This window comes from Coptis chinensis, chromosome 7, assembly GCF_015680905.1.
Source record: "Coptis chinensis isolate HL-2020 chromosome 7, ASM1568090v1, whole genome shotgun sequence".
Lineage (NCBI taxonomy): Eukaryota > Viridiplantae > Streptophyta > Magnoliopsida > Ranunculales > Ranunculaceae > Coptis > Coptis chinensis.
In genome coordinates, this window is record NC_141462.1 from 55729610 (window position 1) to 55742629 (window position 13020).

At 35.5% G+C, this 13020-nt stretch overlaps 1 protein-coding gene and 1 long non-coding RNA gene across 2 annotated transcripts in view; both read right to left on the reverse strand.

The window, feature by feature from the left end:
- Nucleotides 1-2877: 2877 nt before the first annotated feature.
- On the reverse strand, nt 2878-4298 carry LOC147488047 (peptide deformylase 1A, chloroplastic-like). The gene is made up of 3 exons (XM_086571796.1): nt 3844-4298; nt 3199-3288; nt 2878-3095 (listed from the first exon to the last, which is right to left on the reverse strand). The coding sequence occupies exons 1-3, from the start codon at nt 4279-4281 to the stop codon at nt 3024-3026; spliced, it is 600 nt and encodes a 199-aa protein (XP_086427922.1). The 5' UTR covers nt 4282-4298; the 3' UTR covers nt 2878-3023.
- A 472-nt stretch (nt 4299-4770) lies between these two features.
- The window catches only part of LOC147488048 (uncharacterized), a 30800-nt gene continuing 22550 nt past the window's right edge, over nt 4771-13020 (reverse strand). The window contains exon 4 of the long non-coding RNA XR_015201512.1: nt 4771-5306. This is a non-coding gene — a long non-coding RNA (uncharacterized LOC147488048). The remainder of the gene's footprint in view (nt 5307-13020) is intronic.

The following is a 13020-nucleotide window of genomic DNA, read 5'->3' on the forward strand; positions in this document are numbered from 1 at the left end:
TAAACTTTCTCCTTAAAACCCATTTGATTCCTATAGTTTTACAACCAATAGGCAAATCAACAAGTTTCCAAGTTTTGTTTTCCATGAGAGAATCAATATCACTTTCGAATGACTTCTCTCCAAAACTTCGAAAACAAAAGATATGAGAGCTTCTTCAATGGAGGAGGAATCTCCTTCCAAAGTCTGATGACAAAGTCGGGTCCCAAAACCTTAGTGACCCTAAGCTCTTTTTATATCTTCTAGGTTCATCTTTCGTGTCCATGATTCTATCATGCAATCTAGATATGTCAGTGTCAGAAACATCATTATTAGGGGCCTTGGAAGATACTACTCCCACTAGCACCCCCACTATTTCTAGATAAATATGGAAATCTATCTTCAAGAAACTCAATATAAGATGATCAACAAAACCATTACTCTTCATATCTAGAAAAACATAGGCATTGCTCTCCATAGCATTGCCTAAAACAACACACTCATAAGCTTTGCTCTCAAGCTTTGAGATCTTGGGATCATGCTTCCTTACAAAAGCCAAACATCCCCATATTATGAAGTAACTCAAATTAGGCTTTTACGTTCTTCAATAGCTCATAAAGTGTAATCTTAGAATTAGCAATTCTATCCAACATATATATAGCTAATAATCAAAACGGCTTCCTCCAAAAATTTGAGGGTGCTCGAACTAAGCAACATAACAACAATTAATCCCTTTAAGTGTTCGTTCTTTACGGCTCATCTACTCCATTCATTCCATATGAACAAGGAGCTGTCATCTCATGAATAATACCATGTGATTGCAAGAAAAAGATTAAAATCAGCATAACCATATCCAGTACCTCAATCACTTTGAATTACTTTAATGTTCCTATCATGCTGATTTTGAACCTCAAGTACATAAGCTTTAAAAGTATAAAAACACTACTTTTTATCTTCAGCAATTAAACATATGTAAATTTCGAGCAACCATCAATGAACGTAATAAAATATTTTTTACCACCTCTAGTCAGAACACCTTCAAGCTCACAAATATCAGTGTATACCAAGTCTAGCAGATTTGTATTTCTTTCAACTGACTTGTGACGCTCCTTTGTGATTTTGGCCTTAGTGCAAGATCCACCGTGCAAAATCATCACTATCCAAATTAGGAATTAAACCAAGTATGCTCATGTTCTTAACATATTTTCTATTAATATGACATAATCTACCATGCCAACATTAACAGAACAAGAAATCATGTAAGTAGAAGGAAAATATTATTAAGATCAGCAACATCCAATTCGGTCCATACACCTAACAATCTCCACCTTGGACCGAAACCGGTCTAACCAAACCATCGGCTTTGTCTCACCAAGGGCATGACCCGGGGCCAAGTCTAGGGACCATCCATGGTACCCTCACGGATGTCTCACTCAAGCGATCATGTCCCCAACCTTAGCCATCACTTGGCCCAAACCTCAGTTGGACCTTATTTAAGGTGTGAGGTTCTATATCAATAGAAGTGTACGTAGCTCCATTACTACTAGATGTGGGATCAACAAACTTCAATATCTCCTTACATGCATATCCCTTACCAACAAAGACACCAACCTTGGTGGTCGTATATGTACAAAAGAGAAATTAATCTCAAACAATTATATCTAGTCAATGAAAAACCTTTCAAAGCATGTTAACAAACACCCAGTGCCACAACATATTTACTAGATAAATAACCAGAACATATAGACTTAGGTTTTAAATTTCCTTAAATTAAAAACCCTAGCATGTAATTCTATGTTTTAATCCATCTCACAATATAAAACAAAGAATTTCATAGATTTGGTAAGGAATTACGATACCTATCCCAATTGAAAAATCGGATTTTCACGTTTCGCTATTCGACGAGAAATTGGCCCATAAAGAACTGTAAAACTGAATCAGTTCTGGACGAATTAGGCTTCAAGCCATACACCGTTGGAAACATCTCTGAGTTAGCTTTCTAACACAAAAAGCGGATTGTGAATCCGATCATCGAACAATAAATTATAGCCATTTTCGTCAGAACTGTCCCACCATTCCGAATTTCGAACTATTTCTTCTTTTTCGACAATCTCCGAATTCCAAATTCCAAACTCAGATATTGTTCATGGACCAAAACTAAATAAGTGAGTTTCACGATATATGGTAATCAATACCATTAATAAAATAGAATAGAACATGTCTTGAGCATGTGATTCTAAATAGATAACGTCTTACGTACAGTCAATATCTCATGAACAAAAAACACATCCTAAACGTGTTTCCCTTTCTCGATCTTTTTTAGTGGCATAAGCAAGAACTTTTAATCGCTTTTAATCCATAAACGAAAACCGATAAACAAACCTTAACCTTTCGTATTCATCGTCAAACAACCTTAAAATTGTTGGTAACAATTCCGCAACAAGAACAAACCGCGGAATAATAAGGTCGGGCCGAGGCACGGATCAAACGCTTTCTTTAAGGTTGTTTTGGCGTGCGTTCCTCTTTATTATGGACAAAGCGTCAACCTCCGGGATACAACAGCCGGATAGACTCTCCTTTGTTTCTCGCGGATAAACCAAAGAAGAAAAGAAGAACCACGATTCGATCTTATGAAAGCCCTCAACTTAGTATAGAAAATAGTTTTTGCACACTTTATTAGCTGATGCTCTAGGAGTATTTATAGAGGAAAATGTGGAGCACTTAGTAGATCCGGATAGGGCATCGATCCGGTTTCGATAAGAATTGGATTCTACAAGTCTATCACATCTGTTTCCCAATCCATATCCAATTCTGTTTCCAAACTTATCCGGAAACAGTTTAAAGAAAATGGTCTACTAAAAAGAAGATAAGGGATCAAAGAGAGCCCAAGCCCAAGCCCAAGTTCACCTCTTGTTTTATTCAAAATAACACAACAATAACTTAATTAGATGTCTAGATACAAGACATGGATAAATTTCAAAATTGGAAAAAAAATGGACACGCAACCGTAATACGTCAAAAGACATATAGTTCAGACTTCGCTCCCATTACCTCAGGCACCCTTCAAAGAAGAGTGCAGTTTTATCGTTCTTCTTTTTCAACTTGGGATTCAGTATGACCTGTTCAAGAAAATTGCAAAAGAATAAACCAGAAGAAGATGGAAGATCCAGTTCTTGACACTGGAACAAAATGAACGCTAGTTTCATCCTTAGACAAACTTACCAAGAGCTCAAATGGGCGTCTGTCTCGTGCTTCGTTTTCTTCCTTAGGAGCATAGCTAATATATTCTTTTGTATCTTCCAATACAATAATCTGAAGGACCAGAATTAACTAATATTTTAACTTTGATGTAGAGTAATTACAATAGCGAATCAAACATAATTTCACACTCTGATTACAAAGTTAGAAAGGTAAACCACATTGCATTTAAGTGAAAATGTATTTTCTAACTGCTCATATAGATAAATTCCCAAGTTATTCATTGTCATCTTCAGATTCTTTTATTAATTCTTCTTCTTTTCCGGAATAATAACAATGCAGACGTATGTAATTAACATCACGTCACCACTGTAAGTAAAACGTAATTTATATCCCTCCAGGGAAAACAGTCTCGACAGCATTGTCCCATAACTTTACATAAACATTTAGTGAATCTCAGTTTCACTTAGCATTTGAGATATACACAATCTACATAAACAATGTTCCAAACTTCCAAAAACATAAAAAGAAAACAATGTCCCCTACAGTTGGGCTTTTCTAATCGACGTGGATTCAAAAGGGAACTAAAATTGGGTCATCTTTAACCATACATTTTTAAATGTCATACTCTAAAAATGAAAAACCAAAAGTCGAGATATGTATGTATACCTTCAAAGGAATACCAATCTGAGGGGCAGCAAGACCAACACCAGGCGCTTTTCGCAAGACCATAATCATATCATCTATAATCTTTTGTATCTTGTCAGACCCAATTTCCTCAACGGGCACTTCCTGTGCTGCCTCATGAAGAACTGGGTCGCCTGCTTTTACTATATCAGGTAGCATTGCTTCTTTCTTCTTTCCTCCCAAACCCAGAAACCAACCACCTGCTCTCCGGGTAGTAGAAGTGCTTCTGTAAGTTCTGTTATTACTTATAAACCTGCCATTGGACAAGGGTCCAGTGGGTTGTTGTAGTACGTGACATGAATGAGAACCCAAGAAGATTGAGTATTTGAGGATAGTACTAGATTTGCATGTTTTGAAGCATTTGTCAGGTAATGAAGAGATTGGGAACAGTCTCTGTGAGAAACGGTGCACGCTCTCCATTGTCTCTTCTGCTGACACTGTTCTTGACTTCTTGTTCCTGCTTTTATACTACTGAAACACAAAGTTTCGGGGAATAGCACGATATATATACAACTATTAGACGATATGACGATATTTTGGCGTTGTAGCACTGATATATTGGATATATGCCCAATTTTCAAATCGATATGTAGATGTCGACATTTTGAGCTGTAAGTGAAACTATGACCCAGTTATTAACAATTACATTTACCTCACCTCCACCATTGACAAATGACAATTCATTACTTGTCTTGAATTTTTAAAAAGTTGATGATGATGATTTAGCCTCTATTATTATTCATGGCCAGTTCTGAACCAAAGCAATGTTTTCTTTTCTGTTTATATTCGCAGTAATTGTTTAGTCACGTTGGAATGGAACAACAGTTTAATTTTTATTCTGGTGAAGGAAAATCTGTAACGATAAGTTTTGGGCAGTTTGCAAAGAACTAAGAAGCTTATCACCACAGGAGCAGCATGAGGATTCTACAAGAATTAATCCTCCAAAATTAAATTTGATATACTAAGGAAAATATATTTGATTCCAATTGAGTTCACCTGTAGCCACTATTTGGCAATTGGTTAGCTAATACATTTTGTATGATGCAATTCATGAAGATAAAGCCGAGCCTTCAATCTTCGATCCATACACTAATAAATCATCAATCAAATGTCCTTTTCTGCTCGCCCTTCTGGTACTAATACCATAAAACACTGCTCAGGCCGCTATCTTCCAATCTTAAAAATTGTGGGGAATATGATGATCTTACAACAAATTTCCAGATGAAAAAGCTGCAAGACAGGTATGACAAACGCCTGGAAAACAACTACTGAAAAAGAGCCGTTGAATTTGAACATGGCCAGTTTTGATAATAGAGCTTTGCAGGTAGAACTGTAAAAGGGTATATAGCATGTAGAAGGCTATCTGAAAACATGCTTATGCGCCTAACTTCTTCTTCCTATCTGGAGTGGAGGTAGCTTCTGGATGAGCCTCGCCAAAAACAGATCTGCGCCATGTGCAATAGAGAGAGCACAAAAGAAAAAGAAAAAAAAATTGTAAGGAGATAGAAATTGTCTTTGTTACATGGACACCATATTCTAAAAATAATCCGTCCGATACGTATCCAAATTGGACACATACGGACATATGTTATATGGGACATATAGACCTAAATTCTTGATATTTCGCCGTGCCAGACACTTTGTATCCGTGTCGGATACAAACATGTAATCTAAGTCAATGTAACTTAGGCAATTATATATGCATTAGGAGGCAAACAGATAGAATGAAGAAATTTCTAATCAACTAAAAGCATAAAATAGTTTCATAAATTTAATGAAATCAAGATCACTACATCTCTAAATCATTAGCTAGTTCGCATGTGCAGCATGGAGTTGTCAATACTCAATACCACCAAGCAAGTCATTGATAATTATCCATTACTTATCCGATTTATTGGTATGCCAAATGTTTCTAACCTAATAATCTTCACTCGCAATCCTCCATCCGTGCTCGTTTGAAAGGAAAATTTGGAAACTTTCCCTTAAAGTTCTATAACTTGAACGGGATATGACTCAAGGAATTGGTAGGTATTCCCACTGTAGAAAGTTGTATATTAGTTTTCATGTATAGAGCGCGACCTGCGCTCAGATGAAGTACAAATGGAGCGTGACCTGCACCTCAAGCGTGAGCGAGTTCCAGTAACGTGAGCGTGACCCGCGCTCAACTCCAGTGTAAACAGAGCGCTACCCGCGCCCTGTGTTTCTCAAGTCACCGACTGTTTTGTTTCTATTTGTTGTAACATCTATATAAACCAAATTGTAATCTCTTAGAATTTAATCAAGTAAATATACACTGAATTGAATTGAATCCTCTGGTTCTACATGGTATCAGAGCCAAACCATTGAAATCCGTTGTGTATTACAACCATTAATCAAACCATCCTTGAATCCTTGAATCTCAAACCCAAATTTTTTCCAAACCCTAAACCTAAAACCCAAATTTTTCATTTTTTTCTGCAATGGCTGGATCTGACAACAATTCTTCCAATGTCATTCATCACCACGTACTACACCCCACAAGACAACTCAGCATTCTCAAAAACTATTCCATTAGATGAGTCCAACTAGGCCTTAAACCTTTAAGTTACCCTTAAAGGACGAGTTATAGCCACGTGAGGGTTTTCAGTTGATATACCCACAAAATCAATTTTACATATGAACTATGGTGAAATCTAGAGAAAACAACTTTTTCAGTTAAAATGTCTAAATCAAAAGGTTATTACTTATCACACCCATGATCATAAAACATTAGGCTAAGGTTCTATTCATAAAGATAGAAAAGACTGATTAATCATTCTAACTAGAGCTTATTCATTTTTAACCATTTTGATTCCTTTTTCTTTTCCAAGCAACAGAATTTCTACCTTACCTTTGGATTAGTATTTTGACTTCAAATCTCACCATTTCATACACTCACAAGGAAATCTCTCTCAGATAAGTTTTCTATTTTACCTCCATATGCAGGGAAATGAGTAAAAAGTAGAACATCCCACATATTTAGTCAGAAAGACGGAAATTTGCAAATATATAAATAAAGTCTCATGGAAAGAATGTCAATCACATTTGAAGTGTCGGGTCCTTCACTTTAGCATCCTCTCACATATTCTAAACTTCATATCATACTTTAGTGATAAGTATGGGTATTAAAACAGGGCTTAGGACAGGTTAACAAGAAAAGGGTAAAAATGATTCAAAAATTTCTGAGAATATACTAAAGACTTTGTGCTTTTGACTTTCTTGGAAATTTTCTTCACTTGTAGACTACAACACTTGAACTCTATCACTACTTTTGCTCAATTATTTATATTTCTTTTTTTTTTCTTTATTTTATTATTTTTTTTCTTTGAGCAAAAAGAATGATTTTCTTCATTTGACTTTGGTAAAATTTCCTTCAAAAATCTTCTTCGTTCTAGCTTTCTCTTTAGTTCTTTAGAAATCCTCAGAAATATGGATAAGGCTAACAATATGGGATATACTCATTATCTGGAGTTGGGTTTGAGATGATTGGTTTAAGAATAAAAGGTTTAATATATAAGGCTCAAAAGTGGTTAACATGATAATCCTACTAGGTGGGATAAAGGCTAATTGGTTCACTACTTGACTTATCAATATGATATTCCACTTTGAATAGACTATAAGACCTAATAGCTATCTCCCCAGTTGATGCCACCTCGTGATTGACCAAATCAAGAATGAATGAGACTACACAATGAATTTAAGCACAGAAAAATGGTTGAGTCAACTTGGACTCAGATTTACGTAAAGACTCTCCAAGAAATTAAAATTGAAAGGCTCAAGTCTCACAGGTAAAGTCTCTGTACTAATCTTCTAGTTTGGTAGAAGTTTAAGTTGCTCTTTCATTTGAAATTCCTCTAGTGGTGTATTATATGAACTTACTCTAGACTAAGATTTTTATCAGTTGGATCTATTTCTAGTAATAGAAACTGATAAGAGCCCAAAACTGTAGTTTTAACCCCTTAATAATCATACTTTTAGACCAATTATGTGAGTAATAATTAAGAGTTAATACTGATTACGTGTTTTTATGCGTTTAGGGCTCAAAAAGTCATTTGTAATGCGTAAATGTGCCACTTTGATGATATAAAGGAGCAATGGTTGGTTGCTAAGGAGTTCTGTGATTAAAGGCCAAGATTCAAGAAGACAAAGCCTTTGTAAAGCCCGGTCAAAAGGTAAAAAGTCAAAGTCCACGCGGGCGGAAACAGTGCACAAAGTCAGCAGAACTTCTGAAGACCGTATATTTGGACTCAGACCTCGGATTTGGGCCTACCTTATGTCAAAACGACCGGCTCAGAAAGAGCTTTCTAATGGTCCAAGCCTTGGCCCAATCAGAGGAGCATAAGTGGATGAAAATTATATTGAAGCCGAATCTAGCTAAAAAAAGGTGTGTGGACTGAAGGAATTGGGTTTTTGGCCTGATTCTTTAGCCCAAAACATGGCTCCAAGCCCATGCACGATTTTGGATCTGATTTCCTCCATATCAACAAAGAAGACTTAACTCTTAAGATATCTGGTAGCTTAAGATAGAAAGTAACCATTAGAATAGCTTCTAGATCTAGTTTTTAATTGTTTTTTAATTAAGTTTAGTTCATTTCATTTCTTGTTTTAGATTAAACCTTTAAAAGTATTGTTATTCATTGATTAGATAAATAAATTAGTATTATTATTAGTCCTTTCAATTTTGTCAATAGCAGTTATAGATCTAGTTAAAATTCTTGTTGTTGATCATGTCTTAGTTATTAATTAGATTTCAATTATTGTTTGTTAAATTAGTAAAGTTGGAATCTTGATATTATGTTTAGTTTAGATTTATATGGAAATGATTGCGGAATGATTCTCGGCTAAACCTCCATTTGAGGGGGGTTGAGAAGCCTTGATGAAAGCTTGATTCCGATTATCATAGAGTCGTCGTAATTTCTATTCCACTCTAGAAACGATTAATTCACCATGAGAATGGGTTTAATCGTTCACATGCTAGTTATGAATTGGTAGAAGTGTCATGTGTAATTAGGGATTAGGAAGAACCAATTGTTCTGCATAGCAGTTCAATTTGGATTACGACGATTCGTCGTTAGTAAGTTAAGTTGAGTTAAGGTGGAATCAATCCCCCCTAATTCCTTATCATAGAATCAACGCAACATTCCGTAGTTAATTAGTCGTATCTTGTGGGTGATTTCATCGTAGTTTATAATTCGTAAATCTCTCATTAGACTTTAGTTAAGATTATTTATACTTAGAGAACATTACTATGTTAAAGAACTAAGAGTGGAACGAACTTCCTACTCCACTATATCTGTTCAATAGATAGAGAGTAGAACAATCTTTGATAAACTAGATAGGCACGTAATTTCGTTTAGTTTTACTTACGTTTTGAGTTTTATCGTTCATTTCGTAGGTAAACTATCATTTTTACGTTTATCAGAAACTTAGTCTAAAAGTCTTACTAATCCTGGTCATGACTTATAATTTCCAATTTCATTAGCCAGTTTAAACGATAAAAATATACTTTTCACATAGAATCACCATGATTAACATATAAACTTTCCAAATATTGTAATTAAAATATTGCAAAATTTTAATTCTCACCCCCCTAACTAAATTAGGCATTGTCCTCAATGACTAAATAAAATAACTGAAAGCTTACCATAATTGAAATAATCAGAGAAGGAGAGATAAGGAGAGATATTACCTTAAATGCTTGCAAAATTACATCAACTAAAATCTATAGAATTTATATCCTTAACAAAACAAATATGAGTGATGATTTATAAGGATCAATAATTACTACAACGACTAAATATTTGTCATGTGCTCAATTCGTAGAGTTATACGTCTCTAAAAAGACAGAGAAAATGTATTAGAGTGGAATGTAAGAGTCACATGTACAAATGCCATGATTGAAAAATAAAAATAAAAATTTAAAGAATGAATAATAATAATAATAATAATTATTATTATTATAATAATAATTTCATTGTTGCACGGAATACAAGATTTGTCTCTGCCTACAAATAAAAGTGATAAAACCATAATAGACAATCAAGTACATAAGTGATCATATGAAGAAGTACTGGAATACATAATCCTAGATAAAGAACTCTATTTCGATTTTGGACGACCTCTATTTTGAATTGATGTTTCAGCTTTGTTATTCTGGAGCATAATAATATGTTCCATCAACTCCTTATGTCGCTGAATACTCATCTCCTCCTTGTTTTTCTGATAATTATACAATTTGTGCATACCCCTAAATAATGTTAAACCCATGTCTCACAGATTCGGATCCATCTGAGCATCAAAGACACTAGTGTTTTCAAAATAAGGAGGTGGGGAATCAGGTTCGTGATGAGCTGGTGTCATACCAAAAACTGGTTCACCCTCGTCTGTCAATAAACTAGGATCCCAAAATCCAAGTGGATAGTGTAAAATCTGCCTGGGAATCTGTCCTTCGTTAAGTTCTAATCCTTCCGCCTCAACTATTTCGCCACTAAACAATTCTAACTCGCACAAAAGCCTAGTGATAAAAGCTGGAAGGATGAGATACCCATGATTTGCATTTTTCCTTTCCATAATATTCTTCATTAAAGTCTTTCCCAAACAAATTTTGCTATCCCTCTTCATTAACATAAATAGGATATGACCAAGGTTCATAGATTGTAGAACAATTACTCGACCCAATCACATTATTACAAATCCAACGATATGTCAAAATTTGATTCACCTGAAGGGAGCAAACTCGGACACAGTTTGTAGAATCGACTTCTACTCTTTCTCCCAGCACAACTCGATAATCACATGATTGTTTTGCCTTTGATTGTGGTCCATAGTGTGCTGAAATTCCCATTTTTTCTACTAGAAAATCAGGGGTGATGATGGTGGGTTCAGAGTCATTATCCCAATACAATTCCATTTTCCCATTCACCTCTTCATAATCGATTCTGCAGTCGTAGAAACGTCGGACAATACCTTCATGATATTTGTCTCCATTAGAATAAAAGTGACAGTCCCAACCCCGATTTTCGCATTCTTGTGTAAAAAATCCGTTCATGGTATTGTTATCAAACAACTCTCCATAACAGAGTTCAGCATGAATCTTTCGTTCGATCGTCATGTTCAACTATTTACAAACTTGTCCTCGAGCTGGCGTAATGTGTATGGCCAAACAGAGGGTAAGATGACACAACAAAACCATAGGAACAATACTGGAAATACTTGCTCAGTAATAAATCATCCTGTACAAAAACCTTCTTTCTCCGAAATCTTTCAAGCCTAACAATTATTAATACGGCACCATTCCTTCCTCACAGCCAATACCCCCTGACTACCTTCACGTTCTCCCATTCTCCTCCTTTAACAGCAAATAAACAAAAAGACAGAAACCCAATCTTTATTGAATTTAACTCAACTCTCTTTTATAATTTCTGGTTTTGTTTTCCTTATCAAAAGCGAAACAGATTCACCACGCCATCAAGAGAGTTTACACAATTGGAATCACTACTGTTTGGGAAAGTAGATTCACCATGAAATCGGAATCTAATCGATTGTGAACTAAGCGACAGCTCTTGCCGATTAGCAAGTGTTGATAACGATTATTGGGGGTATAACTTAAGGTTGCAACCCTATTAATGGGTGTGGTGAAGTGGTTATATTAATGAGGGAGTGGTGGTGGTATTTTGGAAGAAGAAGAAGATCGTTTTTTTCTTTTTTGTTTCTAAGGCCCTAGTTGTTGGGCTTTTTTATGGTATTTAGGCCCATTTAACTAGATTGATACTTAAAGTAGGATTTGGTTCCGAAACACAAAGGTATTCTACCTCACTTGACCGAAACAGAGAGGAATTTCACCTCACTAGTTCGCGCAGTGATACAGATGCATCATATAACACTTCTAAGCTCATATAAATTGAATTCTTATTCATGAAAATTAATAATAATCACATTAATAAACTATTGATAAAATAAGAAAAGAATAAAAACACAACAGGAAATAAACTTACTACTAGTACTACTTCCTAATACTATACTATACTATAAGGACTAAAGATAAATTAATTCTGCATACTCTTGATACTTCATGTTCCTTCCTTAACCTTGTCAGTGCTATCAATGTGCTAAAAAATTATCTTCCAAACTTCCTTGTCGCTACAATTTTTGTAAATATCTTCATCACTCCAATAACACCTCGACAATAACTTTCTTCCGTATTTGATGTCCAATTTAACCTTATAATCCCAAGCCAAGAGTCTAGAGCGCCTAAGAGTGATGTGTAGTGCATTGACTGTTTTAATTGGGATCCAATCTTTGTAGTGATTCTCTAATCCTGGACACAAGTGACGTACCATCTTGCAAATAAAAACGGGGAGCACTAGCTTGTTGGTGTTCCTAATAAAGACGTATACGATTTGTGTTAGCATTCTATAGAATACGTTGTAGAATTCACCGTTCTCCAAAGCCTTTAGGAAGTGTAGGCTATATTTATCAGAGGAAAATAGATTAGGATCACTGAAGATATTGGTAGAGATCCACATCAAAGCTAAGGCACGGTTCCGAGCAAAGGTGTTTATAGGGATGCGCTTGCGATCTATTACTGTCAAACCTGGTCCTAGTTGATTCTAATAGGTGAGCGCCCCATTATTTGGTTCTTGGTTTAGAAAGTTCCTATTGACTCCTCGACTCATATCCTCCACCAATCCTGTTAGTTCACGCCTAATCTCTTCATCTTCCACTCCAAACATCCTTGCGATCACTTCGGGGCTTATGCATAAGTGCACAGTTTTAAGAGATCCTACTAAGTATCCCATAGTACTGAAGGTTTGAAGACAAGAATAGAATTCACAAACCATCTGAGGAGAGTAAGTGTCTTCTGGTGTATAAAGCAAACCAGTCCAGTTTCTAACTTCTAGTTGATTTCCGAAGTAATGTCCTAAAGGGTTGTTAAACAAATCTTGGTAGCACTTCTCTGGTATGATCTTGGCATCTGGAGAGAGATTGATTTAGGTGAATTCAATAGTCTGGAATGTACCTAAGTTCATGTAATTCATTGTAGCCCATGGTCGGTTTATGATTTGATAGGTATTTGCGGTGAAAGCGGTGAAATATGGAGAGTATGGGTCGATTTCTTCTAACATGTTTTGGCGATGAGAT